This window comes from Pelobates fuscus, chromosome 5, assembly GCF_036172605.1.
Source record: "Pelobates fuscus isolate aPelFus1 chromosome 5, aPelFus1.pri, whole genome shotgun sequence".
Classification (NCBI taxonomy): Eukaryota; Metazoa; Chordata; class Amphibia; order Anura; family Pelobatidae; genus Pelobates; species Pelobates fuscus.
This window is the reverse complement of record NC_086321.1, coordinates 252,827,549-252,854,371: the sequence shown is the minus strand read 5'-3', so window position 1 is coordinate 252,854,371 and position 26,823 is coordinate 252,827,549. Positions and strand designations below refer to the sequence as shown.

Genomic DNA, 26,823 nt, shown 5'->3' with positions numbered 1-26,823 from the left:
GGGCCATTATGACGTCACATTCCAGCACTAGGCATCATCACAGAGGGCGTGCGAGGGAGCCGAGAGGAGCAAGAAGAACCTCACAGTCGAGAGAGTTCCTTCGCCGCCAGTTGCCTCCCTCTCCCCACGACACGTTATGTATCAGCAAAGTAGGTACCTACCCTGTGGGGTAAGCAGGTGCATACTCTGCATTGCTGACTAGGCGCCGCTCTGGGGGCACCCTTTGGGCCCCGTCAGAGAGAATGGCCTGCGCGGCGCCCCCACCTCATTGCACCCAGGCCTGTGTACTTATCCTCTTTTAGTGGTGTGCATGTGTGACATGCAGGGGCAGCAAAATGCCACCCCTGTCCAATTGCCGCCTGGGGCCATTGCCCCACACCGGGCTGGCTCTGGCTGACAGACAAACTAAGGTCAATAAAAACAAAAAAATCTGATGTATCCTACACCGAGATTGTCTCTCACTCCAACATCTGGCTCGCATGATCGGTCTCATAGTAGCAACAACTCAAAGTCCTGTATCTCCAAACACTCTTTCAAGACTCTGATATCATTGGATGCGGAAGCCAAGAAGGAGTTGATGTGCTGGCATTTCAACATGGACACATGGAACAGGAGTCATTTTCAGTCATTTTCAGTTCATTTTCAGTTCAACATCGCATATGATACACACAGGGCTGGATTAAGAGCACACTGGGCCTGGTGCTGACAATTATGATGGGCCTAATTACGGAATCTTATCGACCAAAAACATTAATCTGTAATCAGCAAACCTATGAGAATTCCGTGCAAATGTATGTATGTATTTAACATGGCGTGTCAAGATAAAATAAAGAATTAAAAAAAAAAAACCAATCATACCTCCCAAGCGTCATGTATCTGATGGAGATGGTGCTGGAGGGAAACTCATAGGATGCAGCTATAAGAAAACACATACTCTATGCTAATCTCTCTCCCAGTGAAGCAGGCAGTCAATGGGCGGGGTAAAAGGGTGGCCACTGGTGCGAATCACGTGACCAGACCTGCCAAAAGGGAGAACATGCCCAAAAAGGGGGCATGTCTGTCCAAAGAATTTGAAGGACAGCCTGGCATGAATGCATGTCAGGCTGCCTGCCAATCATGCAGGCTGTCCAACTAAGGGCATACTATGCAGGCAGAACCCTGAGCTTAACATAAATGCGTCTAATGATGCGCTCACTCAATGCTTTCTAAGGACTGTCCCCTAGCACTCGCTGGTCCACTTGTCTCCTTACCTTCTTACTAGCAGGCAGAAGTTCCTGGTATATAGTCTGAGACAGATAAAAGGTGTATGTAGTGAGTGTAGATGAATGGGGACATGCCACAGTGTTAGAGAGACCAACGTCTGCATTACCTAAACTAATTTTATTGCCAGCCAGTCCACACAAGTTTTGTTCCCATACATCCCTCTTAAGCTTCCAAACTTAAAGGGACACTATAGTCACCAGAACAACTACAGCTTATTGTATTTGTTCTGGTTAGTAGAATCATTCCATTCAGGCCTTTTGCAGTAATCACTGTCTTTTCAGAGAAAATAACTCCACTAGCCACTCCTTAGATGGCTGCTAGAGGTGCTTCCTGGGGCAGTACTGCCTAGTGTGTAGCACTGCCATTCAGTGTCTCCACCCTCGGCATGCAGACACTGAACTTTCCTTATAGAAATGCATTGATTCAATTTATCTTTATGTGGAGATGCTGATTGGCCAGGGCTATGACTTGTGCTGGCTCTGCCCCTGATCTGCCTAGTTGACAGTCTCAGACAATCCTATGGGGAAGTATTGTAATTTGCTCAGACCACCACTTCTGATGATGTCAGCAGACAGTCAGTTCAGAGGCAGAGCCAGCAGCTGCAGACTTGAATTCAAGTTATATTTTACTATACTTAGGGAGGCAAGAAGGGGGCAGGGTGGTGGTTTTAACATAATAGGGTCAGAAATACATGATTGTGTTCCTGACCCTATAGTGCTACTTTAAGCAAGAGTATGTGAAGAGTAGTTAGGGTTGCCACCTTTCTTGGAACAAAATACCAGCCTTAATCATTTGTATAATCACAAGGAGTGACATCAGAGAAAATTCTGTAAAATCACCAACAAACTACTCACAGTTTGATTCTGCTGTATAGATGGATTGCTCCCAGTGTCTCAGTCTCGCAAGTCCCCCAGTGTCTCAGTGTCCCTATGTATCACAGTGTCAGTGTCCCCATGTCGCCTAGTCCCCTAGTCTCCCAGTGTCTCAGTGTCCCCATTTCTCACAGTGTCTCAGTGTGTCCCCATGTCACTAGGACAATGAGAGACATGGGGACACTGAGAGACATGGGGACACTGAGACCTTGGGACACTGAGAGACCCGGGGACACTGGGAGACATGGGGACACAGACATTTAGGGAAACTGGGAGAAATGGGGACATTGAAACATTTGGGGACACTAAGACACTAGGGACACAGAGACATGGGAACACAGACACTGGGAGACTATGGGACACTGGGAGACTAGGGGACACTGGCTGGGAGACAGACACTTGGGGACACTGGGAGACATGCAGACAGTTGTGGACATAGACATGGTGACACTAGGCACACAGAGACATGGGACACAGACACTGGGAGACTTGGGGACACTGAGAGACATGTGTCTCAGTGTCCCCAAGTGTCTCAGTGTTCCCAGGTCTCCCAGTGTCTGTGTCCCCATGTGTCTCCTAGTGTCTCAGTGTCCCCATATGTTCCCTAGTGTCTCAGTGTCCACATGTGTCCCCTAGTGTCTCAGTGTCCCCATGTGTCCCTGCTGCCTCCCCCCCCCCCCCCCTCCCCATCCCTCACTTATCTGAGCTGTAGAGCTGCTGTCTGGACTCTGTGCTTTGTTGCTGGTCCCCATGGATTAGTGAGTAGTACAGAGAGGCAGGAATATGCATAGACATAAAATACTAGACGCCGCATTGACTGCTACTTCCTATTGGCGCTGATGAGCCGCGGGGCCGGAATCTTGGATCAGTCACAGTGTGACCTGCAGCATAGACATATATAGAATATATATGTCTATGATCTGCAGAGCAAGGTCCTCAAAGTAAACATGGTTAGTCTTAAAATCCACCTGGAGGGTGTATAGATCCAATAGCATGATGTTTAATTCTGGGATATTAAATAAAATGAACTGACATTTGCTGCTTTAAGACCTCTGTGGTTATTTACGTTATCGACTAAGTTTACTCAATACATTGAAACTATTTGAATTTCCAGATTGAAACTATGCATTGCATTTGGATTTAGGTTTGCTAAAATTATAAGTTTAGTGAACTAACCCCACAATCTATCATCCTAATATACATGTTTTAAAGTGGGACTGGATCTTTGCCTGATTTGTAATGTATTTACTTTTCACCTATTTTTTAACTAATATGGATTTTGGAACTGTGCAAAATAAAATGTAGATATTTACAACTCTTTATTATTGTGAGCTCTGTCTTTTGCACTTTGAAGTCCGCATGGAGATAGCATAAAGAGAATAGGAGAACTAACAATCACATCACTATTTACGAAAGTGAGATTTGTCACTAAGGCAAAGTAAATTAAAAAAAATGAGGGACAGAAGTCCTAATATATAGACATATAATACCACACCGGGTGACCGGCCCAAAATGGCTCCCTCATTTCATGGCCCCCTGAGGTCAATGTGGCGTCTAGGTATTATATGTCAATGGGGATATGCTGTAACTTCCTATCCCTGCCTCTCTCCACACACAGTGACCCCTACTGGCCGGTGCTGGTATTGCAGAGTAATCTCCACTTATTCTGAGAAATAATTTGTATTGCCAGTATTACTGCAATACCGGCACGGCCAGGCATTCTCAAATACCGGCTGTGCCAGTAAAATACCAGTCAGGTGGAAAACCTAAGAGTAGTGTGTGTGTAAAAAAAAAAAAAATTTTTTTTTTTTTCAATGGGCCTATTCCATGGGCCTGGCCTGGAGCTGCAGCTCCATCAGCCCCTATGTTAATCCGGCCCTGGATACACACACCTCCTATTAGTACTATTTGCTGGCAGCCAGTGGGCAAGTAGTTGAAATCTCTCAGCAGTGTGAAGATGACTGATACTCTATAAAACAGGAGGGACAGGGGGTAGTTTTGGTTGGCAAAAAGTACTACCATTTAAAATCTAAGCCTGCATTTTACACATTCGGGCCCTGATTTCCACTATTCGGCAGCATTCGGTCCTTAAGAAATTTGCATGCAATTCTGTCTCATTCAGGGTGAGAATTACAAAATCCTTACATTGGTAAACAGCATGAACAATGTCTATAATAATAATAATAATAATAATAATAATAATAATAAAAAACACATGCGCAAAAGTGTCAGAAAATACCTAGTCACTAATACACCCCATCTCAAAAAAGCCACCATCCTTACAAAGTTAACATTTAACCCCTTAAGACCGGAGGGCGTACAATTACGTCCTTTTTAAAGCGGCTCTAAACGCCGCCGGGCGTAATTGTACGCCCTCAGTTTTTTTTTCCACTTACCCGGTCGCCGGCGATCCCACGCTGGCGATCGCGGTTGGGGGGGACTCCCAGGGAGCCCCCCGCGGCACCTCCGTCCTCTTCAGCCCCCCCGGGCCATATGAGAGTGAGGTCCTTGCGAGGACCTCACAATCACATGGCAGTTAGTCCCCCTGCTGGCTAAATTCAAATAAACAACAGTTAAAATAAGTGTAAAAAAATATATATATATACTTAGATCATATATATATATGATCTAAGTATATATATACACATATACATACACACACACATACACAGTCTAGGTGTATTTTAATATTAATATATATATAATTTTATATATATATATATATTAATATCAAATTACACGTAGACTGATACTGATTAAATATATATATAATTATTGTTATATATATATTTATATATAATATAAAAAAATATATGTAAATACGTAAAAAAATAAAATAAAAAAATAATTAAAAATAAAATATTAAAAAATATATAGATGTGTTTTATTTCGTTCTAACTGTATTGTGATATTAATATATATATATTTATATCAAAATACACGTAGAACGAAATAATATATATATCTATATACATAAATATATACGTATATATCACTATATATATATACCTATATATAAATAAAAATATTTAAAAAAAATTATATATGTATATATATATACGTATATATACACATATGTATATATATATATATACATATATTAATTCTACACATATATTTATGTAATATTTTTACATAATTAGGTATCCTAATTAATTACAATTAGTGGGACCTGCCTGACAACCCATGCCGAAAGTATAGGGAATTTAATTTGCTAGCACTATATTTAACCCCATAACTTTCCAAGACACCATAAAACCTGTACATGGGGGGTACTGTTTTACTCGGGAGACTTCGCTGAACACAAATATTAGTGTTTCAAAAGAGTAAAATGTATTACAACGATGATATCTCCAGTAAAAGTGAAGTTTTTTGAATTTTTCATGCACAAACAGCACTTACACTGACGATATTATTGCTGCAATACTTTTTACTGTTTTGAAACACAAATATTTGTGTTCAGCGAAGTCTCCCGAGTACAACAATACCCCTCATGTACAGGTTTTATGGTGTTTTCAAAAATTACAGCGTCAAATATAAGGCTTGTGTTTTATTTTTTTCACATTAAAATTCGCCAGATTGCTTACGTTGCCTTTGTGACCCTATGGTAGCCCAAGAATTAAAATTACCCCTATGATGGCATACTATTTGCAATAGTAGACAACCCAAGGTATTGCAAATGGGGTATTGTCCAGTCTTTTTAGTAGCCACTTAGTCACAAACATTAGCAAAGTCTCCTGAGTTTAACAGTACCCCCATGTACAGATTTTATAGCGTTTTTGAAAGTTACAGGGTCAAATATATGAGAGCGTATGGTAGCCCAGGAATGAGAATTACCCCCATGATGACATACCATTTGCAAAAGAATACAACCCAAGGTATTGCAAGTGGGGTATGTCCAGTCTTTTTTAGTAGCCACTTAGTCACAAACACTGGCCAAAATTAGCGTTCAATTTAGTTTTTTACTTTTTCACACACAAACAAATATGAACGGTAACTTTGGCCAGTGTTTGCGGCTAGGTGGCTACTAAAAAAGACTGGACATACCCCATATTGAATACCCTGGGTTGTCTACTTTAAAAAAAATATGTACATGTGGGGTGGTATTCAGAGAATTTTGACAGATAATAGTGTTACAATGTCACTATTGATACATTTGAAAAAATGTATGTTTTGAAACCACAATATCCTACTTGTACCTATAGCCCTATAACTTGCCCTATAACTTGCAAAAAAAAAGCAAAAAAGCATGTAAACACTGGATATTTTAAAACTCAGGACAAAATTTCGAATCTATTTAGCAGTTTTTTTTATTCGCTTTTGTAGATGAGTAAAATATTTTTCAAGTAAAAGTCAAAAAACATGTATTATTTTCATTTTTTTCATCATATTTTTTAAAAAAATTTTAAATTAAATTACATGAGATTATATAAATAATGGTATGTAAAGAAAGCCTATTTTGTCCTGAAAAAAAACAACATATAATTTGTATAGGAACAGTAAATGAGAGAGCGGAAAATTACAGCTAAACACAAACACCACAAAAGTGTAAAAAGAGGCCTGGTCGCAAATGTACAACATCGCAAAAACAGTCCAGTCCTTAAGGGGTTAAGGGGTTAAGCCTCTTGTTCAGCTTGCATGCAATTTTGTTTATATATACATATAGTTATTTTTTTTCTTAATTGGTACAGTCCATGCACCCCTACATTTTCACCTTTAATGGTGCAGTCCAAGGGGGAGGTGGCTGCAGTCAGTTCAGGAAGATCACATAATGCAAGCACACGCAGCATACAGCATAGGGCACTGATATTGTTCTGGGGGCATGTCATACTAACAGACAGTATTAAGAAGACACCGCTATCTAATCATTCAAACTATTTAATAGTTACTGTGTGCAGAAATAGTAAATTGTGCAGCTAATAGGTTTTTATTTTCAATATATCTTGCATCAAAATGATGTCACCTCTCAGACTGGTTTTAACAAGGGGGAAAGTGTCTGCATGGCGTGAGCTGTCAGCCTGTGCCCAGGTGAGCATTCTACTGGGAAATGGGAATGTTTGCACCCTGTCTGTAGTCCTGGGGATTATTCGTTAAATGCCGCATTGTAGCAAATCGAAATCCTAAAGCTGCGACTGCAGCCAAGTTGGAGAAATTTCCCAACTTTTGGCTAAATATTGTTCTGCAAGTTGGAATTCAGCTCTGAGTTTAGTGAATAAAACCTCGTAGGTTTAATTTACTAACCCCTACATTTATAGTAAATTTAAACTCTGCATGGCAAAATTTAGACAAAAAAATGTCAGTTATTTGTTGGTTAATAAGTTAGTGTTACTTTGATACTGTTCTGCTTGGAGTCATTTTCACGTGACCTTCATTATATCACTTCAGCCTGTACCATGTTGCTTTGACAGAATATATTTAGAGCCACTATGACAGCTGATGATGGTATTCTTGACCTTTTAACAAACCTAAAAAAAACACCAAAACATTATTGATTATTGTACAGAAGACTTTTTTTTTATTAAATCATATCACAAAGTAAAAGGGTGTAATTTTAATTATGGGATACATAGAGATGTTTTCAACGCAGTGAATCCCAAGTTTTGTGGGCTGGCTTTTTTGGATCATCACGTTGCATAAAATCTTGATACCTCACATAGCACGATTTAAGAAATCCTTTTTTTTTTTCCAGGACTATAAGTTGCCTGACATTTTAGTGATCTATGTCCAGCCCCTTGTATTTTAAAACATGCAGTGTTAATATATTGTACTCACCTTGTTTCTAGAGCCGAGATAGTGTCATTGCTGCTGCCCGCTCCGCCGCCTTCTTCGTCCGTAAGCATTGACTGACGTTTTCCGTCTTCTTATCCAATCCAATCATTTTTATAGAGAAGCATTGAGGACTAGAAACGCATGTGTGACAAAATGCTGTGGTTCTCCAGATGCTTTCTAAACAAAAAATATTGATTGAAAAACAGAATCTGTGAGGAAGACCTCTGTGAGGAAGGCCGCAATCGAAACGGTGCCGTATCTACAAAACAGCAATGTTTTACATTGTAGAACTAAGACTATAAGGCTACTGCACCCAGACCACTTCAGAGAGATGAGATACCGTGCTGCCTGGTGCCCTGGCCATGGTACGTGTAAAAAACAGTCAGAGCCTCACTCTGGCTCTCTTGATTCACACGTCACTCGGTGGTCCTGGAATGAGTTAGATTAGAGTGTCTGTTCCACAGTACCACGAGCTGTGGGCAAGCAAATGAAAATGGGGGGATAAGGTGAGTGGAAAACATTAATAGATGGAGATCGTCATGTCCTCAATCTGTCAGTAAATGAATGTGTGCCAGCGCAGACAACCACAAGGTAGGTTTATCAGCGGTAGGCTCTGCAATGCCCCCACGCAGCTCTGTTCAAATAGTTATATACATACAGGCACCCCTCAGATCTGGTGACAGTTGGTGCCCTCTGCCTTTGCTACAACTCTGTGGCTGCAAACACACAGCGTGCAGTGGCCGCATACTTTGCATGGCAATTATGGACATAAAACAGATACAATTATTGAATTGTTTTTAGTCCAATGCCATTAGTGGCTGTCTGAATGACAGATACTAGAGGCATGGATATTGCAATAGCAAAAATGGTACTGTTTTTAGAAATGACTCTCTTTCATCTGCAAGGCTGTAAGGGCAGTAACTATGCCCCAAAATCACTTTAAGTTATTCTGGTACTTAGTGTTTCTTTAAATGGACAATGGAGTCCCTTTTGTCATCCTTTCTTTCAATGTTAAGCCATTTTTGAGCAGTTTAGTGCTGGATAAGGGTTCTTGGCCACACACAGCCCTACATCTTCACCACTGCTTGGAAGCCTGGCCCACACTGGAGGTATGGCTAAGGGAGAGTTAAAACACTTCCTTATTGCCAAAGCAATTCATACCAGCAATGTGCGGTGTGATAAGTCAAAAGCAATCAGCTGACATTCTCAGCCAATCACCATCAACTGCTGCTGTTTAGATTAATGATTCCTTAAGCAGGACAGTAGGGATGGACTGCTTGGGACTCTCATTTTGCATAAAAACATTAAAACTGTTTAACAATGAATGGAATGGTGGCATCAGGGAACACTATAAGACACTATCTAGACACTATAACCACTTCAAAGAGATGAAGCAGTGACATCCAAGATGTCCGGTTGTGCTTTCTAACATCTCTGGCACCTATGAGCAAAAATTAGCCTATTCTGCCTAAACCAGCATTGGAAGCAGCTCTATGTGCCCGGAGGTCCGAGCAGAAACATAGGGGTCCATGGTGTTACCCATCTCAAGCTGTTACGCCACATATCCACATGACCATGCGGCCTAGCTCTATGTGGGACCCAGTGCCTGGGGGAAGCTGCTGATCCACTGACACACACACTCACAACAGACCACCTGACACAACCCCGCTGCCGCCCTATGGACAAGTGGGGGTTATCCCGGTCCCCACTGGGGATACTTACCTCATTACCGCATTACCCTGCTGCCAGCCTCAGTGCATAACCTCGGATTTCCTGCGGTGTACATAAAATGACCGCTGTGTCAGGTCTCCAACACAGTCATAGCCAACCTAATCGCCCTACCTCTCGTGCTAAGCCCCAGACCCACTAGGCTGCTAATGTTGCGCTTTAATCATCTGGGTTGGGGGTCCAATTGGAAATCTATCCAGTCCATCGTCCATATTCCCAGAGGGGCTACCAGGATTTCAGAGCTCCCAAGCTCTCAAGTCCTACCGCACAGAGCAGGGGGACCAATGGTCACAGGAAAGTGACTTCCATTTCAACCTGGGCTCGAAGATCTTTGCGGTCACAGCACTACCACTCAACTTACCCGACAAGTGATGAACTACCGTTCCCCCGCAAAGTCTCGAGAGAGCAGGAGGTTACTCAGAAATTGATATGGAGATGAAGTCACCCGCAAATGGTGTTGGCTAAATATCGGCTGCGGATGTTGCCTGCCATTATTTCAAGCATTGCACAGCATTGTTTCTTTTTGATAACCTCGTATGTTTCTCTTACCAGTACCCAGCAGATTTGTATGTGTAGTATCTTAACAAATATGCATAGTGGAAGCTCTTGTTGCCATCCAGTGCATTAGCCGTGTATTCTATCTTGCTACTCTTAGATATCTGCTAAATGCACTGTACTCTACTAGCCTGATTAATATATAAAAAATGTGCAGTTTGTTTCACGGTTTTGCTTTCTTATGACTTGTTTACTATGTTTTTACTGCACTTCAGTGCTGAATGCTGTTTTGTACCAAAAGTGCACAACAAAAATAAAGAATAAAAAAAAAAAAAAATATATATATATATATATATATATATTCTCAATACACAATTATGTAATCAAACACAAAATATATAATAATACATAGCATGACCATCACAAAAAAATAATTGTGCCATAGTATTTACTACCTAACAATTTTTATAGGTTCCAAATTACAGCCAGTTTTTTTTTTTTTTTAATATCCTCTTCCCACTTAGTCTAATGAAGTTGATTGAGTAGCGTTGATGATTAAGTGCTAGTTCATCACTCTTATTATCTATTGCCAAATGTAATATCTCTTTAATAGAAGGGATGGTAGAAGATTTCAAACAGCCATTTCTCTTGACCATATGCTTTATGTATGGTTGCTGCTACGTAGTTCACTTCCATTCCATTTGTTTTTTATAAAAAAACAGGTGCACTTATTAAAGTGGGCTTTTGTGTTTAATTCTGTGTTTAATACAATAAAGGTGCAATATCTGTCCAACAGCAAAACAATACACCACTGTCTAAACTGTGACTATTATTATTTTTTTTTTTTTTTTTACATTATAATATGTAAAACTTTGCAGACGTCAAAAGTCTCTATGTTGCAAATTTAATGACAGAGATGTAGAGGTCCAGATGGTGTCATCAGAGTCCTGTGATGACTGTAGTAGGCTATCAGGTACCTAGAAATAACTGGGATTTGGTGCAACAGAACACGTTAGAGATGGTGTCTTGGTAGGAGTATTGATGCACCTCCACCTCTCTTACTTGCCATCCAAAACATCAGTGAAACCTATACTGAGATTTTTTACTAAAAATTTAGTTTTTTTTACGCAGATTTATGTTCATGGTGGATGTTAATACATGGATGTTTTCAATGCTGTTAAAACCTTGGAGGTACAACTGTTGTCTGGGCACATACGCTGATCTTTGTCCTTTCTTTATTTGCTGGAGTAGTTAGTGTTTCATGGATTATCTCTCAGGCCAATGCCGTTAATGTCTTTGACACTGAGGTCATAATTGTAAGCTTCTTAAAATTTACGTTTGATGCATATCAGTAATGGAGACCTTTCTAAACATTCCATAGGATATTCAAACATGCCAGCGGGCATCCAAACATGCTATTGGGTATTCTTTGCGTTTTGTTTGTTTCTCCTTAAAAAAAAAAAAAAAAACAATTAAAAAAATAGGTCTCCAAACATTCAGACAATTGATGGAGGACATAGGACATGAGTGCAGCTTCTTTGTGCCTCTTCCTTAGACTGAATAATTCTTAATGTGCACTGATCTTTCCTGCAGGATATACATCACGTCAATTAAAAATGCCTTTTTAAGGCACTTCATGCTATTATAATCTAGTAAACTGCTATAAGTGGTAATCAGTGCACATCAAAAATGACACCAGAACTGCAGCACACAGGAAGGGAGAGCTTAAAGGGATACTCCTCTGCCCAAATACAAGTAAATAAAAAAACTGTTTAGTAGATATACCCAAATGCAAAAGTACATGCATTCAAACCCTTAGTGACCAGACTGTTTTTCAATTTTCTTACCGTTAAGGATCAGGGCTGTTTTTACATTTCTGCTGTGTTTTTTAACTGTAATTATCCTCTTACTCATTTACTGTACCCACACATATTATATACAGTTTTTCTCGCCATCAAATGGTCTTTCTAAAGATACCATTATTTCCAACATATCATATAATTTACTATAATTTCTTTTATAAAACATGAGGAAAAAATGTTTAAAAAAAAAAAAAACAACACACTTTTATCTAACTTTGACCCCCAAAATCTCTTGCGCATCTGCAACCGCCAAAAAACACCAGCGCTAAATAGTTTCTAAATTTGGTCCTGAGTTTAGAAATACCGAATGTTACCATGTTCTTAGCTTTTTTTGGGAAAGTTATAGGGCAATAATTAAGTACATTGTAACACTGATATCTGTCAGGAATCCCTGAATAACCCTACACGTGTGTGTGTGTATATATGTATTAAGGCCTTTTGGCCTGTAATTGTGGGAGGGGCGTATGACACACCTCTTCCCTACTTAAGGGACACCCCTTACCTGGCTCCATATCGTTCGAGGTCAGCGCTGCATCATTTCCACTTCCGGGTCATCCAGACGCCATTTTACCTGATTACTCCATGAGGTGTTTTTAAGCAGAGCTGTGTCAGGAATCCAGCCACAGGCTTTTCCGGCCTACCACCTCTTTCTTCAATCCATCGCTGTGGATGGTGTCCAAGTGACTCACAAACTGTAAGTCAACCTACCCGTTATGCCAGGCATCAGTCCCACGGCACCATGCACGGGTCAGGTCCTCACTTTACGGCTGCATTTTGTCTAAGTCTGTTCTAAAACCATTGCATGTTCATGCATATCATTCGTTTAAACCCCCTACCGGTCTTTGGGTGTACTACAGGCTTCTTAGACATTATCGCATTTCATGTACAAACCAACGAACCACTGCATTTTCGCCTACACACTGACCCCTACCGGTTATTCGGTGTACTACAGGCTTCTCAGACATTATTGCATTTCATGTACAAACCATCGAACCACTGCATTTTCGCCTACACACTGACCCCTACCGGTCATTCAGTGTACTACAGGCTTCTCAGACATTATTGCATTTCATGTAAAAACCAACCTTGCTTCATTTAAACGATTGTCATTTCGGTTTGTGTTTTCTGGTCGGCACTTATTCATAGTATATTCTATGCACGATTGCTGTTCGCATTAAAATGCATACGGTTAAGCTATTCATGCTAACTTCTGTTTCCCTTCATACTAAGATTCGGTTATTCTGCTATGTATTCACATAGATCTTTTTCGTGAGTTACATTTCATCATTTCATGTATTTACATTTGGTTAAAAAGTTGCTTGGTTAAATAGACCATTTTCATGCTATTTTTAAGGTATCCATTATTACATCAAGGGTATGAAACCAGCTAACATTTCTGTATAGACATTGGACTCCCACGCTTACTGGAGTTTTTTTTTTTATAATTATCCATTTCATTACAATTAAATCAGCCTACGTTACAGGCCTCATTTCTTTGTTGTTAACCATGACACAAGGATTTAATTCCTTTTCATGCATACTCTGGTTGAATCACACGTACTGATCCAACCAATCATACGTTTCCTGCACAGTAATCGGTTAAACTTTCAAATACTTATTTTACACGATCTTAGGTTGTCTATTTTGTTTCAGTTTGCTTATTATATATATATGGTTTTAATAATAATAGTTATTTTATTTTACAATGCAGATATTACATGTATATTACAGTTATGGTTAGCCTACATTACGGCTCCTTTTTCTGTCATGCTCGTACGACATACCACGAGTTCAAGGACACGGTCCTATTTTCAAAGAGTATAATGGAGATATGATGTTATTACAACCATGTACATTACGATTACATGGCACTAACTATTCAGGCCATTTCTTATCATACTCATACGATATACCACGAGTATATAAGAACACGGTCCTACCTTCCACAGAGGGTTTCGGGTTGAATCACACGCATTGGTTCAACCACTCATACGTCACGTTACAACATTTTCTGCATAGATTGTCATTTCACATAATTTCACATGGCATTTACAAACTCAGGCCTTTTCTTGACACACTCAGACGACGTAACACGAGTATTCAAGAACACGGCATATACGTCTCACAAGACTTTCGGTTTTTGAATCACACGTTCTGGTTCATACATTCATACGTCACTTTACAGCAACATTTATGATTCTGCATATTGTCACTTCACATTAAAAAGTCCCTTGCATTCCCAGATCAGTTTAGTGACATGCATATCATCTGATCACCTTCCATATATACACATTACACGGCCAATCCCCTGCTGCCAGGTATCGGACTCAGCGTAACGCTTGTCACCAAGCATGGGCAGTCATGTCACTATCATACTCATAGATTTTACACCTCCCACACATACTGCTAGAAGCCCTAATCCCAGCCTATACAGATTACACAGGTCTCACAGGATCCATTCTCACTCTATCCCTTTTTAGGTTTATCCAGGTTTTCATACCTGTCGAATCTCAAAACTTCATACATACTACCAGGTACGTAAGCCTGCTCACGTTGTAGTTCACATACGTTTCATTCTTCTAGGCCATAGAGTACTGGCAAGTTAGGGGTATAGGCCCAAATAGGTACCTCCCTTCTTGGCATTTCTGCCTATCGTTTAGTGGTCCGCGAGGCCAACACCCCGCCTCAACGTTTCGGAGGCAAACGCCATCGGGCCACACGTGAGTTAGCCGCCTCGCAATATTATAGAGAGGGCCTCACCTGTCACTCCCTCCCCCTGTTTTCTTTTACTATCACCGAGAGGCCTACGATTCCTGCCACTACGACGGGTGGCCTCAATAACCCCTCGCGCCAACTCATAGACAGAGCCTCTCATAGCCACTTGGCAACTAGCAGGGCCTCACCTGTCACAAAACAAGATTAATTTTTCGCCTTTCAGGCCTAGTTAGCCTGCCAGTATCACCCCTGGGGAATCGGTCACTACACCCCTTACCATGGCTGGGTCGGCCGCTGCGACCCCTCCAGCACTGGTTGAGTTGCAATCACTTTCTCCAGCCATCTGTTTCAGGGCACATGCTAAATCTGTGTCCAAATAAAATGTATCCCAAAACTATACTTAACATCAATAAACATTTCTGTACTTACGACATTACTGCCACATCATCCATCTAGACATTTGGTGGAATTCATTATCTTGGGTCTATCAGAAGGATTCACACAGGCCTCATACACATGCCTTCCGGAATCCTGGAATGTCCTAATTTACAATCCGCACAAAAACCCTACAGCGGTGGAGACACTCATAGCCAGGAAGTGGCAGTGGACTTCCTATGGGGGCCCTTCCAGTCCCCTCCGTTCACCACATGGCGGACAAACCCCATCGGTATTGTCACGGGGAAATCTTCTCACAAACAGAGACTTATCATTGATCTATCAACACCTCACACCTCTGCCACTCCTAGTCTGAACTCCCTCATACCCTCTGAGGAATTTTCACTGCAATATTCCACTATAGATCACGCCATTACGGCTATCATGCAGGCAGGGGCCGGAGCATGGCTCAGTAAGACTGATATCACAATGCTTTCAAGTTACTGCCTATCCACCCTACACTGTGTCACCTGCATGGTATCAAGTGGGCAGGGAACTACTATTTTGCTCACGTTTAACATTTAGGTTCCAAAGTAGTCCGGCCATTTTCGACGTATTCGCCGAAACCCTATGCTGGTTTTATTAAATATAGCCAGATGCCCTACAGTTATACATTATCTGGATGATTTCTTACTGGTCGATGAGAATATTTCCCCTCCCAGTAGCCTAAAAGAAACCATCAGTCTATTCAAACAGGTGGGTGTCCCAGTTTCCTCCACCAAGACTGAAGGACCAGATACCTTCATCACATTCCTGGGTATCATACTAGACTCAACCACCATGCAAGCTAGCCTGCCACGCCCAAGGTAGAAAACATTCTGATCAACATAATCTCTACATACAACTCGGTACTTGCAACCGCAAGAATTAGTCTTTGCTTGGGTCACTGAATTTTGCCATTCGCATCATACCTCAAGGCCGGGCTTTCATCTCACAACTCCTTTACATGTTTCCCACTTTTAGACATGATGGACACAGGTCACCCCTGGATACCCAAGCCACGGCAGGCGTAATTATGTGGAGAAAATTTTTAACCACCTTAAATGGTAAAAGCATGTTCCTTCCAAAATTGTCTGACTCCTCACCTACCATTTGGTCAGACGCGGCGTCTACCACAGGTTTTGCAGCAATTTTTCAGGAACGAATGGCTTTGGGGCAGCTGGCCTTCAGAAGTTCAGGACCTGGAGGGTTTTTCCACTACCTCAGCTCTGTTTGAGATATATCCCATCGTGACGGTTGCCGTGGCATGGGTGCATTTATGGGCAGGTTCGTCTGTACGTTGCTACTCAGACAACCAAGTAACTTGTCACATTATAAACAAGGCCGATCCAAATCACTGACTATTATGAGATTCTTGAGGAAACTCACTTGGCTGGCTGCATGTCATAATTTTCTCTTGTTTTGTATTCATGTTCCAGGTGTATGTAACACTGCTGCTGACAATTTGTCTCGCTTTAATTTCCAGGCTTTTCGTCAAATACTTCCGTCAGCCGCACTCACAGCCACGAACACCCCACTATTCCACCATCTAGTAATGGACTAGATGCTATTATGCAACATAGCAGAACATTGTCCCAATTAGCACTGTCTACTACTACCCGGGAAACTTACGATAGAGCTTTCATTTGATTTAAAGATTCCTTTCTGAACACAACATCTTACAACTTTTCATCGTGACATCCTGGTTGGGCTTTGCTTCTTTTTGCCACCTCAAACTCAAACTATCATACAACACAATCAAACCATATCTGACAGGCATCCAACATCACATGCTAACTTTACAACCAGACAAATCAAGTGTCCTTCTACCAATTAAGAACATCCTTAGGGGTATTCAGAGATCCGAACCCCCACGTACGGCCCAGAGGCTACCCATAGATTTCCATATTTTTAAAGACTTATACAATTCACTAGATTTAAACCCTTTGCCAACAACACAAACCTCATCGTTAAAACCGCCATATACGTAGCCTTGTTTATGGTTTCTTGAGACCAAGAGAATTTACCGCCATCAGCACAACACAGTCCACTCACATCCTACTTCATTCACACTTAACAAAACACATGGACTATTATATCTTGACTCTGCCTCACTCCAAAACCAGTCAACATGCACTTTCAGTAGAGGTTAAGTACTATCCTACTCACAACAGGTGGAGCCCCGTCAAACTACTGGACTCATATACCCAGCATAACAACGAACCACCATCTCAACCACTTTCAGTCTACAAGGTTCGGTACTCACTACCACCACCTTTATGACACACGTCAGGTCTTTACTTACACAGCTGGGCATCAAATCAGCTAACTATTCGGGCCACTCCTTCCGCATAGGAGCGGCCTCCACAGCATCCAGTGCAAACATTCCAGTTCATGTTATCAAGTCACTAGGGCGCTGGAAATCATCGGCTTACTCTAGATACATACCTAACCCGGTACAAGAAGTAAGAAATGCCTTTCAAGACATGTCTGGTTAAAGTATGTATATTGCTGGTATGTAATAAATTAGATTTTCTACTTTTGCCCTCTTTATTTACAGGCCTTCCTCATCGTCGGTTCCGGCACACCACAACCGACTTGCTCTTTTAATACCATCCTACACTTATCAGTGTTTGTATCTTCTGTACTATCATGAGCCCTTAACACAAGTATTAAGGCCTTTTGGCCTGTAATTGTGGGAGGGGCGTATGACACACCTCTTCCCTACTTAAGGGACACCCCTTACCTGGCTCCATATCGTTCGAGGTCAGCGCTGCATCACCCTCCCACCCACTCCTCATTAACTCCTTTTCTCTTTACATTTCTTCTTGGTGGGCCCTCTTTATTTACAGGCCTTCCTCATCGTCGGTTCCGGCACACCACAACCGACTTGCTCTTTTAATACCATCCTACACTTATCAGTGTTTGTATCTTCTGTACTATCATGAGCCCTTAACACAAATATATATATATATATATATATATATATTTTTTTTTTTTTGTTTTTTAACCCCTTAAGGACCAAACTTCTGGAATAAAAGGGAATCATGACATGTCACACATGTCCTGTGTCCTTAAGGGGTTAAAGAAGACAACCTACGGTATTACATTTTGACTCTTTACATGCAACCATTTTACCACCAATCTATGCCTAAATAAATAAATAAAAAATAATAATTGTTGGGGGTTTTTTAATTTTATTTTTTTATTTATTTTGACACCCATAGCAATTTAAGAATACATGTACTGAGAACATTAAAGGTTACTGCCAAAGAACACCCCAATATGTGTTCAGTAACATCTCCTGAATACAGTGATGCAACTCATGTACAGGTGTGCCATGTTCTCTGGGGGCTAAAAGACCTTATTTGGAGGGTGCCCCTTCCAGTTTTCCAACTTGGAATTTTCATAGCTGGTCATCATGCACCCAAGTCCTAGTTGGGACATTTTTTAAGCCGTCCAATGTAAATATGCCAATCAAACCATGTATTTTGGAAAATTAGACCCCCTTGGGTATTTCAAATGGTGGTATTTTTACACTTTCCATGCACTAATTCTACCACCAGTCTTTGTCAACCTTTTGTGTAGTCATGTTTTTGTGTTCTTTTTCACACAGATTGTACTTTAGGCATGGATTCCCAGTTCATGTTAGGTGTTACTGACAAAGAACACCCCAATATGTGTTCAGCAACATCTCACGAGTACAACAGTGCCCACAATGTACAGGTTTTATGGGTTTTTGCAAACTTACACGGGTCAAATGTAGGGCTTTCCCCTTTTCCATGTTTGCACATTAAAATTTGCCAGACTGGGTTGCTGGGCTTATGTCGCCTTTGAGACGATATACCAGCACAGGAATGAAAGTTAACCCCATCATGGCATACTATTTGTAAAAGTAGACAACCCAAGCTATTTAAAATGGTCCACTCTTATTTAGTAGCCATTTAGTCACAAACCCTGGCAAAAATTAGCATATATATATATATATATATATATATATATATATTGCATTTTTCACACATAAACTGCAATTTCACCAATGATATTATCAGTGATACTTTACTGCTCTAAAGCACTTATGTTTGCGTAGCGTATTGACTCACAAGTACAACAGTACCCCTTAAGTACTGGTTTTAGGGTGATTTGGGAAGTTACAGGGTCAAACATAAGATTTGCCAATTTCTGTTTTTGTAAATTGATATTTGCCAGATTGGTTATGTTATCTTGGAGATGGTATGGAAGCCAGGGCAGGATTAACATAGGGGCTGATGGAGCTGCAGCTCCAGGCCCATGGAATAGGCCCATTAATTATTATTTTTTTATGATTATTTACTACTCTTCACATGCTCTTACTTAAGTATGGAAACTTAAGAAGGATGTAGGGGGAAAAATTGTGTGTGCTGGCTGACAATGAAATTAGTTAGGGTAAAGCCATCTTTGCGTATTTATTATTATTATTAGTAGTAGTAGTATTATTAATAATAATAATAGTGCCAACAGATTCCATAGTGCTTTACAATATTATGAGAGGGGGGATTTAACTATAAATAGGACAATTACAAGAAAACTTACAGATACGATATGTTGAAGAGAACCCTGTTTAAACAAGCTTACAGTGTATAGGAAGTAGGTTATAAAACAAAGGAAATGTCAATCAAATAAAGTGGGAGTGAAGCAGAGCGGGAGAAGAGAAGAGTGCTGCCCTTTTAGGGGTGAGCAAGAGACAGGTATGTAAGGTAGAGGTTACTCTGGGAGGACATAAGTTTTTCTAAAGAGATGTTTTAATTCACTTCTTAAACGATTGAAGACTAGGGGAGAGTCTGATTGCGGCAGGCTATTCCATAGGAAGGGAGCCGGACGCGAGAAGTCCTGCAAGCGTGAGTTTGCCGTACGGGTGTGAGCAGCAGACATTACTATGCAAATAATCTTGAGCTTCGGTCTCTCTAACACTGTGGCATGTTTACTTTCTTCTGCACTCAATACATGCAACTTTTCTCTGTCCCAGACTGTATAACAGGAGCTTTTGCCTGCTAGTAAGAAAGTAAGGAGAGGAGTGGACATGTGAGTGCTACGGGACAGTCCTTAGAAAGCGTGGAGCAAGCACATCATTACACATTTATGCCAAGCTCAGGCTGCTGTCTACATAGTACACCCTTAGTTGGCCAGCCTGCGTGATTGCATTCACGCCAGGCTGGCCTTCAAATTCTTTAGGCAGAAACTTCCTCTTTTTTTGGGCATGTTCACCCCTGTGGGCGGTTCCTGTTACGTGATTCGCATCAGTGGCCCACCCTTTTTCGCCACCCACTGATATCCTGCTTAACTGGACCTGCTATTAGGGGTTATGGATTTACTTGAAGATGAAAGCAAGAGATTAGCATAGGGTATGTGTTTTCTTATAGCTGAGTCTTGTGAGTTTCCCTCCAGCACCACCTCTACCACATACATGACACATGGGAGGTATGACTGTTTAAGCGTTTTTTGTCGAACAGATTCACTAATAAGGCCCATCATCATACACAAAAACTGCACTTTTACTGGTGATTTCACTGTCGTGATAAGTTTTACTGTTTTAAACACTCTTATTTGCGTTCAGCGAAGTCTCCCGAGTATAACAATAACCCCCATGTAAATGATGTTTTGGAAAGTTACAGGGTCAATATAGGGCTTGCCCAATTCAGTTTGCTGGGTCAGTGTTGCCTTTTGAGACCATATGGTAGCCCAGGAATGTGAAATAACCCCATCACGGCATACCATTTTCAAATGTAGACAACCCAGGGTATTCAAAATGGGGTAGTCTTTTGTAGTAGCCACTTAGTCACAAATGCTGGCCAAAGAAAGAGAGGTTCTCTCGAAAGCTTGTCATCAAAAAAATTCTGTTAGTCTAATAAAAAAGGTATTACAAGATCTAGAAGACCTCACCAAGGAACACACACATATACACACACATATATATATATATATATATATATATATATATATACACACACACACACTTTTATTTCCCAAATATGTATAATATATTATGCATATATGATTTCATTATAAGTGTCTTTTGAGATATATGTCAAAGTACACTTATAATTAAATCATATATATGCATTATATATGTATAATATATTATGAAATGCTTTTAATTTTTTTATATAATATATATAATTACTGGGACGGGGTGGCTGGAGCTGCTGCTGCTGGGGTCTTCCGCAGTCCCCCGACTGTGATCCGGTCCAGGGCTCCTATTTGCTGCGGACTACAATTTTTTGTCGGACGTACTGTCAGTATATTTGTATCGGAAGACATTTTGTGCCAAGATAGAATTAAAAGTGTATATTGCCAGTCACACTCAAAACAGAGCTGTCTCCATTTTTGTATTTTCAGACAAGACAGACACAGAATTTCTTTCTTTCTGTAACTCTTCTCATTCAAGTCTGAGCTAAGGAATGCGTTATGTAAACAAGATAAGTGATAAGGAATAAAGTCTAAATATCAAAAAGATGTATTTTTCTCCTTGGTCACAGACTGGCAAAACGTCAGATCTGTGGCTAGGAAAACATCAGTCAGGATGGGTGGTACCAGCTCCACCCAGTCTGGGCATGAACCCTTTAATTGTAGGAAAAAAGAAAACACATAAACGATGCTCGGGTGTTCCTCTTAAGAGAGAGGGGGAGGAACTACCAAGCAAGCCGGTAAAGTTACAGATGGTAAGTGCACAAGATATTGTACCTAGTGAATCTTAGAGTCTAGAGCCCAGTAAACAGGAAAAGATAGGTGGGTGGGGACAAAGTAGCAGAGCAATGTTGAATATATTTGCTACAGTACATAAAAAGTATCTCTTTATCCACTGAAAAAATAATTGAACTTTATTAAACTGTTAAGAAAAGGAGATACAGTAGCAATTGTGTATCAACAAATGGAGAGCTCTCTAAGTCCTCTAATTGCCTATAATAACAGCCCTTGGTGCCGAAATGAGATCGTTATTCTTGAGTTTTTGTTACCAAGGGAGTTTATAGGTAGAGGTTCCCCTTAAACAACACAAATCCTTCAGATGTCTCTGTGTAATAAATCGATTGGGAGATATACCCCCAAATACATATACAGTGTGAAATCTTGAAGGATGTTTTTACCAAATACTCATGTAGTAGGGAAATAGGCAGAAGTATAGGGTATCTAGTTAGCACAGTGGGACAGCGAAAATCCAAATAAATGGCGACAATCGAGTCTAATATAGCAAGTGGAGGCTGTCTCCTGATCTATGCTATTTCCCTTACTTCTGCTAATAAACTCCTTCGTGGGTGTTCTAGTCTAAGTCGTTACACTAGATACTATTGTCCTGTTAGGTATAGTTAGACTCTAGAAGAAATAGTTAAAGAGGTATAGGAAATCATAACCAAGTGGTGAGAAAAGAAAGGAGGATTCCTTTAGTGCATCGTGAATAGTGTGGTGAGCTGTGCCGAGGTCCAGTGACTCGGAATCCCCCCAATAAGTGATCCGACGCGCGTTTCGGAGTAAGCAACTCCTTCATCAGGGATGAGAGTTGCCGCCAAAAAACTCCCGGTTTTTAAATCGCCTTTGGCCCATCCTGGGGAAGATCATCGTATCGTCATTGATGACGTGATGCTGAGTTCTACATGAGTATTTGGTAAAAACATCCTTCAAGATTTCACACTGTATATGTATTTGGGGGTATATCTCCCAATCGATTTATTACACAGAGACATCTGAAGGATTTGTGTTGTTTAAGGGGACCTCTACCTATAAACTCCCTTGGTAACAAAAACTCACAGACACTGTCACTCACAGACACACGCTCAGTCACTCACAGACACACACAGACACACACGCTCAGTCACTCACAGACACACACACACACACACACGCTCTGTCACTCACAGACACACACGCTGTCACTCACAGACAGTCACTCACAGACACTGTCACTCAGACACACACGCTCAGTCACTCAGACACACACGCTCAGTCACTCAGACACACACGCTCAGTCACTCAGACACACACGCTCAGTCACTCAGACACACACGCTCAGTCACTCAGACACACACGCTCATTCACTCAGACACACACGCTCAGTCACTCAGACACACGCTCAGTCACTCAGACACTGTCACTCACAGACAGACACACACACTGTCATTCACACACACGTGGTCACTCACACACACTCAGTCACACAGACACACATGCGGTCACACAGACACACACGCTGTCACTCACAGACACACATCACACACATTCACTAATTATGTTATAGACATTTTCCACCCAGCCTCCCTACATGGAGAGCTGGTGTGGATGAGAATCATTCCCTGGGGTCCAGTGGGGCTGCTGGGTGGCGTGCGGCTGTGCTGTGAGCAGACGCGGCGAGGGAGCTCTAATCTCACCGCTCTGCTCCCTCGCGCGCTGTCTACTGATACCGCAGGAGCCGGAATATGACGTCATATTCCGGCTCCCGCGGCACCAGCAGACAGCGCGCGAGGGAGCAGAGCGGTGATATTAGAACTCCCTCGCCGCGTCTGATCACAGCACTGCCGCACGCCGCGCCGGGGGTCGAGATGGTGGCCTGGCAGGAGGGAGAGCTTCCCTCCTGCCGGTCACTGATATATTGCGCCCCCAGAGCCCGTGCGCCCTAAGGCCTGTGCCGCCCTAAGGCCTGTGCCGCCTTATGGATGCGCCGGCCCTGGTTCTGGGGCTGGACTTAGAGGACGGACCACAGGGGCCCAGATTTTGGTACGTCCAGTCTTTTGTAGTAGACAATCTTTCTTGTTTGCTTTTTGCATTTTAATTTACTGGATTGGTTTGCTGGGCCAATGTTGCCTCTGGAGCCATGCAAGGAGAAATACCCCCAACGTAGCATACCATTTCTAAAAGTAGGCAACCCAGGGTATTCAAAATGGGTTATGGCCAGGGCCAGATTAACATAGGGGCTGATGGGGCTGCAGCTCCAGCCAAGGCCCATGGAATAGGCCAATTTAAAAAAAAAAAAAAAAGGAAATTTATTTTTATTTTTACATACTAATCTTGGGTTTGCCACATGACTGGTATTTGAGGTTGCCTGGCCGTGCCGGTATTGCAATAATACCGGCAATACAAATGCAGATATTTTTCTCAGTATAAACGGAGATTACTCTGCAATACCAGCACCAGCCAGTGTGTCACTGTGTGTGGAGAGAGGCAGGGATAGGAAGTTACAGCATATCCCTCCCTGCCTCTCTCTACTCACTGATCCGCGGGGGAGAAGCTACACAGCACAGAGAGTTCAGACAGCAGCTCCCAGTCTGCAGAGACCGACTACAGCTCAGGGAAGTGATGGATGGGGGGAAAACATGGGGACACTGAGACACTAGGGGACATTGAGACATGGTATTGCTGAGACACACGGGGACGCTGTGAGACATGGGGACATTTGTGGGGATATTATGGGATAATAATAGTAAACAGAGAGAATTACCCACTATTTTAATTCTCAGATCCCAAAGAACGTATCGTGTAAGTGAAATGTATACCATATAAATAAAATCACAAATTGTTTATAAAAATAGATACATTTTTATTTTTAACAATTTAAATAATAATGAGTAACATGCGTGATAATAATCAATGGAAATTCAGTATAACATGAGTATGCAATACAAATGGTAATATAAAAAAAAATCTCCTAATGTTTAACGCAGTTTAGAATCTATACATTAGCCGTCAAGAAGATTTATGATGGGCTTCACAGAGACAAAGAAAGTTTCACATAGAGACAGAGCTGCAGCGTAAAGCCATAAAAACTTAGCTGACAGAGTAACCCTTTCAATGCTGGCTAGACCTCCTAAGTAATTAAGATCTACTCTTATGTAATTTTAAATAAAATAACATTTAACCAGTCATTGGTCATTTCCTTGAATTCATCCAATGAGAAGAAATCTATATGTTCTATAAGCTGATTTTTATTAATTTGCCTAAACAGATATTTAATCTTATTGTGGCGGAACCCACCTCGCCACTGGACATTGGAGGGGCCTGGCTGCCTGCCTCTTACCCGCTGACTATGGCCCCTGGAAAACTGGTACATTTAAAGATTTATATTTGGGCTTGTTATACTGTATATTGCTGCTACTGGCCCTTTTAACAGCATCTATGGACACATTGGGACTTTTGGGACTACTGTCCCTTTAAGACTGTGAAGCATATCCTAGTGTACAGCCTGTAATATTATATATGTATTTATATATGTGTTAAGTTTAACCTGGGTGATTTGTATGCAGCATTCATCTGATTGTTCGGTAGAATCACTCCATTCATTGTATTGAGGAAACTACCGAACAACCAGACCACCCAGGAATAAGTGTGCCTCCAATTACCGTTTGCAACAATGTTGCAAACGGGTAATTGGCAATCATGTAATGTGTGCTGTGTCCTCTGGGTGGCCGCCATTCAGGAAAACCACCACGTGGCGGCGGCCATCTTTAACTGCCGAACAGCGGTGTTTTGCCGTCGAGTGTCTGGAACTGAAATCGGACACTCGACTAGGCAAACACCGCTGAGACCTCCAGACATCCAGGAATTGGGGAAAAGTGTGTACTATATAATTGGGTTAAGTATTATCTAAGGGGAGGAGATGTGTGGGCTGAACCATGTGTGTGATTGGGTGTTTTATGCCTCCCCCTGGGTGGGGACTGTTTGTGTAGTATTGTAATAAAAGCCAGGCTGGATGAGCCAGTCCAGAGTTCCTGTTTTAACCTCAAAGTGATGTGTCGTCTCATTATTGGGGGAAGGATTGATTGTATGCTGTTCCAGTTGACTGCTAGGAGTGGAAACCTATTTGCATGGTTTGTCCTATTCGGCTGTATACAGCATTCATATGCTTGAGAAGGTTCATATGCTGCATCGGTTCGGTGATTATGGTGTCTGCCAGAGTGCTTGGAGTCCTCAGGAAGCACTAGGAGCATCCATTAACGGAGGTATCCAGTCGGGGTGCCAGGCGATCCGTTACATTGGTGGCAAGCGGTGGGATGGCGTCCTGGTGTGAGAGGAACAACACCCTGGAGACACAGGAATTATTATGGAGTGGCATAGAACCAGCGAGTCCCTGGACAGTACTCCAGGTGGAAGAGGAGTTTAACCGGAGGTTACAGAACCTCTTAGCACCACTGGTAAAGCCAATAGTAGAGGCAACCAGGTTGGACTGCAGTGACAGCGCACGACAAGAGATGTGGGAAGAAACCCTAGAGGGTGTCCAGCGTTGGCGAGGGGAGCGTCTTCCCAGCAAGGAGCAGCGGTTACAAGGTAGAGTGGCCCTACGGATATCTATGCTGGGAGAACAGGCTCAGGAGGAATGGGTGATGCAACTTGATTCACTGGCATGGAGAGAACTGGGTCTCGAGGACGCATACCAAGCGCTACGTTGGTACGCGGTTCAGCGGGTGCCTGGAATGGCCAAATTTGGCAAACCCGAGGGCGAGGATTATAATGGCCCTGGCTTATTATGGGGGACATTTGCAGAACCAGAATTTGGGAGTGCGGCAGAGTCACGGCTTTGGGACATATTTGACTACAGAGAAGCCGTGCTGGATCTCCCTATGGCCGAGGACCTAAGGCCAGACTTGACTGAACTGGCTGTCCAGGAATGGGAGCTGGAGCAGGATTACCAACACCTGTTCAGCGCCAGTCAGTTACCATATACCCCACAAGTACCACCAGAGCAG

The 26,823-nt window shown here is 41.8% G+C and overlaps 1 protein-coding gene across 1 annotated transcript in view; it reads left to right on the top strand.

Annotated features, from left to right (window-relative positions):
* Positions 1-6,888: 6,888 nt before the first annotated feature.
* Positions 6,889-26,823, top strand: part of NIPSNAP3A (nipsnap homolog 3A) — a 53,274-nt gene continuing 33,339 nt past the window's right edge. Inside the window, exon 1 of the mRNA XM_063455213.1 lies at positions 6,889-7,163. Within this exon, the coding sequence (XP_063311283.1) occupies positions 7,089-7,163 (75 nt within the window). The 5' untranslated portion in view covers positions 6,889-7,088. The remainder of the gene's footprint in view (positions 7,164-26,823) is intronic.